A 4,271-nucleotide genomic window follows, 5' to 3' on the forward strand; every position below is an offset into this window, starting at 1 on the left:
GTGTCGAAATCATTGACTTTGCACTGAAATGTTCAGAAATGAGTTGTACTAGTTTTGTGGGGGAAACAAACAAGAAAATAAATATTTTCTATTCTATTCTCTGTATATTCTAAATCTATTCTATTCTCTTTATATTCTAAATCTATTCTATTATCTGTATATTCTAAATCTATTCTATTATCTGTATATTCTAAATCTATTCTATTCTCTGTATATTCTACATCTATTCTATTCTCTTTATATTCTAAATCTATTCTATTCTCTGTATATTCTAAATCTATTCTATTCTCTGTATATTCTAAATCTATTCTATTCTCTGTATATTCTAAATCTATTCTATTCTCTGTATATTCTAAATCTATTTTATTCTCTGTATATTCTAAATCTATTCTATTCTCTGTATATTCTAAATCTATTCTCTGTATATTCTAAATCTATTCTATTATCTGTATATTCTAAATCTATGATCTCTTCTTTGAGAGAGATTGTTCATGGTTGAAAAAGTGAAAAAAAGTGGTCTTGTTGGAAAAACTCACATTGAGAGAATTTTATCCAAAGCCTGTATAGTTTACATAAATGTCCATCTTGTAGTTTGTATTTTTTTTCTTTGGGATTTTTTTTTGGATTTGATTATGAATTAAAGATGGCAACAACCTAATCTTGTTCCTGTTTTAGGCCTACTTTTGTGTATGCCATATGGGGCTAGATTTCAGTTATCCACCCTTTCGTTGCCTCAGAGAAAAGTCAGGAAAGCAAATATCTTTTATCTAACCTCAATGTAAATGTATATTGAATTGACCCAGTTGGCTAAAAATTATTTAGAAAATGCACTTTTGACACAGGCAGGGTATATCCTAGGCCCAGGGCTGTCTCTGGGCCTACACTTTGCACCTTTTTAAATACGGAACTCTCAATAAATCCTGATCAGATTAATCAATATAATCGTACAAATCATGTTAGGGAGCAATTTCCCAAATGGGTTTTTAAGTTGGTGTTGAGCAGCATGTTCTCAATAACAGATAATCCTAAATGTGATAAGACATCCTGAATACAGAAGCTATTTAACTAGGATCAGACATAATAAGATCAAGCTATGACGTTTGGGCTCTGATTGAGATGGGATACAGACAGCAAATGACCTTTTTTTTCTGTAGTTTCTTGGTCATATGGTGGAGAGCGTGCGTTTTAAATTAAGTACCATGGACAGCACCACTGCCGTCGGCACACCTTGGCGCTTCGGCCCGACTTTGAACTCTACTTCCCCGCGATTCAGATCTAGTACTGTGGCGCCAACGATTTTTCCACGGACAGGCTACAGCATCCTCTCCTATCTTATGTTCATTAATGCCATTTTCTCTGTTTTTAACAATACTCTGGTAATAACGGTGTTGGTGAAGAATCGTCCTCTCCTCAACCCAATGAATGTGATTATCCTCAGTTTAGCCGTGTCTGATTTGATGATAGCCTTGTGCGGTTCGTCGATAGTCACCATTACCAACTATCATGGTTCATTCTTTCTTGGCGACGAGTTCTGCATCTTTCAAGGATTTGCTGTCAACTATTTTGGTAAAGTAATATTTTTTTATATGTAGGATGTCTTTGAATCATGTGAACTGAACTCAAACTTTAAAAAAAAAACGACGTTTTGTTGTTGTAGCCTGAAAGTGTTGAAAATGCAAGTCTAATTTGATCAAGTTAACTCAATGTGTTGAATTGGGTTCCTGGGGGGGGTATTCAGATCTGTAGTTTTCTGGTTGTGAAGCCAGGGTTCATATCCTGGTGATCTATCTAAGATCATTTTGACCTATTAGATCACAATGGACAGCATTACATGGACAGGATCAGAATCAGGTCCTAGATCAGCATTCATACTCTCAGACACTTTATGAACACACTGCCCCCCCCCCCCCCGGTCCCCTCTCCCTCAGGTCTGGTGTCTATGTGCACGTTAACACTGCTGGCGTATGAGCGCTACATCGTGGTGTGTAAGCCCATGGCAGGCTTCAAGATGAACATACGTCGGAGCGTTCAGGGGCTCCTGGGGGTCTGGCTGTTCTGTTTGTTCTGGGCCGTGCCCCCACTGCTGGGTTGGAGCTCCTATGGACCCGAGGGCGTCCAGACCTCCTGCTCTCTGGGCTGGGAGGAGAGGCCAGTATAATGTGTTATAACTTGTAATAGGCATGTATGAGCCTTTATAATGTCCTGTAAAATGGTTTATAGTGTGTTATAACTTGTTTATAATGTCCTATAAAATAGTTTATAATGTGTTATGTCTCTCTAGGTCCTGGAGTAACTATAGTTACCTGATCCTGTACACGCTGTTCTGCTTCCTCCTGCCTGTCGCAATCATCATCTACTGTTACGCCAATGTCCTGACCTCCATGAGACGGGTACATATAGAGACTCAGCTCCCTGAGGGACATACCTTTTAAGTCAATTTCTGTCCATATACCAAGTGTACAAAAGCCTCTTCCAGTTGGGATAGAGGGACTGTAACAGGGACTGTTCCTATAACTGGAGACTTTCAGAGGGGTTTAGATGCTGAGTACTGTGTCTGCAAGCTTAAACGGATCCTGTCGACCGTGGGTTATCATCTTCCTCTTCTTCCTCCTCTCCCCCCTCTTCCTCCTCCTCCAGCTTAACCGTAGTACGGAGTTGCAGGGCGGTCATCCCTGTCTGCAGGACAACGAGCGGGCGGTAAGGGTAGTGCTGGCCATGATCGGGGCCTTCTTTGTCTGCTGGCTGCCCTACACAGCCCTGTCCGTGGTGGTTGTGGTGGACCCAGAGCTCCACATCCCTCCGCTGGTGGCTACCATGCCTATGTACTTCGCCAAGACCAGTCCTGTCTACAACCCCATAATCTACTTCCTAAGCAACAGGCAGGTGTGTGTACTGGAGGAGAGGGAGAGAGCAAAGCCAGAGGGAGAACACATCAGTTAAATCTGTAGATTATCAAAGGACTGCAATATGTTGGTTCCCTGTGGTTTTAATTCAATTAGAATACACCCTTGCCTTTTGGTTATTTAGGCCTAGGTTTGATCCATATCTGCAATTTGTCAGGTGTTCGCGAAGACGCCGTTTACGGTAAACGCTGCATGTGTCTGCTCAATCCGAAATTAAATCCTTATTAGTTGACACTCATTCATGGAGACTTGCAATCGGTGGCGTCTTGTGGATTGAAGATTGTACAAATCAATTTATAATTATTTACCACACATTCTGTACGCGGTTTGCTAACACTTGTATTCGTACTCCCCGTAGTTCCGTGATGCCACTCTGGAAGTCCTCTCCTGTGGGCGCTACATTTCCCACGACCCGGCCACCGACACCGTCCCCATGCGCTCCATGACCCTGAGGACCACGGTGGGCAGAAAAGAAAAAAACAAGGGATCAGTGCACACAGCAGGGTGCTTCCTCTGTGACTCCTCTTTCCTCCATCTCCTAAATCTCCATCTCCTAAATCTCCATCTCCTCTCTCCTCCATCTCCTAAATCTCCATCTCCTCCATCTCTCTCCTCCATCTCCTAAATCTCCATCTCCTCCATCTATCTCCTCCATCTCCTAAATATCCTAAATCTCCATCTCCTCCATCTCCTAAATCTCCATTGCTTCTCTCCTCCATCTCCTCTCTCCTCCATCTCCTCCTCTCTCCATCTCTTCCATCTCCTCTCTCCTCCATCTTCTCTCTCCTTCATCTCCATCTCTTCCATCTCCTCTCTCCTCCATCTTCTCTCTCCTTCATCTCCTCTCTCCTCCATCTCCTCTCTCCATCTCTTCCATCTCCTCTCTCCTTCATCTCCTCTCCCCTCCATCTCCTCTCTCCTCCATCTCCTCTCTCCTCCATCTCCATCTCTCTCCCCTATCTCCTCTCTCCCATCTCTCCTCCATCTCTCCTCTTCTCCATCTCCTCCTCCATCTCCTCCATCTTTCTCCATCTCCTCCATCTCTTCTCTCCTCCATCTCCTCCATCCCCTCCTCTCAACCATCTCCTCCATATCCTCTCTCCTCCATATCCTCCTCTCCTCCATCTACTTCTATCTCCTCCATCTACTTCTATCTCCTCCATCTCCTCATCTCCATCTCCTTCATCTCCTCCATATCCTCTCTCCTCCATATCCTCTCTCCTCCATTTCCTCTCTCCTCCATATCCTCTCTCCTCCATCTCCTCTCTCCTCCATATCCTCTCTCCTCCATATCCTCTCTCCTCCATATCCTCTCTCCTCCATATCCTCCCCTCTCCTCCATATCCTCCTCTCTCCTCAATCTCCTCC

The 4,271-nt window shown here is 43.3% G+C and overlaps 1 protein-coding gene across 1 annotated transcript; it reads left to right on the forward strand.

Moving 5' to 3' along the window:
• Positions 1 to 356: 356 nt before the first annotated feature.
• Positions 357 to 3,501, forward strand: parietopsin (the record flags this gene model as incomplete). Its single annotated transcript, XM_046299860.1, has 5 exons — positions 357 to 1,566; positions 1,929 to 2,148; positions 2,282 to 2,390; positions 2,638 to 2,883; positions 3,262 to 3,501. Coding segments are annotated over exons 1-5 (1,215 nt in total), but the record flags the coding sequence as incomplete, so codon positions are not given.
• Between the last annotated feature and the right edge of the window lie 770 nt (positions 3,502 to 4,271).

The sequence above is a fragment of the Oncorhynchus gorbuscha genome, linkage group LG01 (assembly GCF_021184085.1).
Source record: "Oncorhynchus gorbuscha isolate QuinsamMale2020 ecotype Even-year linkage group LG01, OgorEven_v1.0, whole genome shotgun sequence".
NCBI classification, from domain to species: domain Eukaryota; kingdom Metazoa; phylum Chordata; class Actinopteri; order Salmoniformes; family Salmonidae; genus Oncorhynchus; species Oncorhynchus gorbuscha.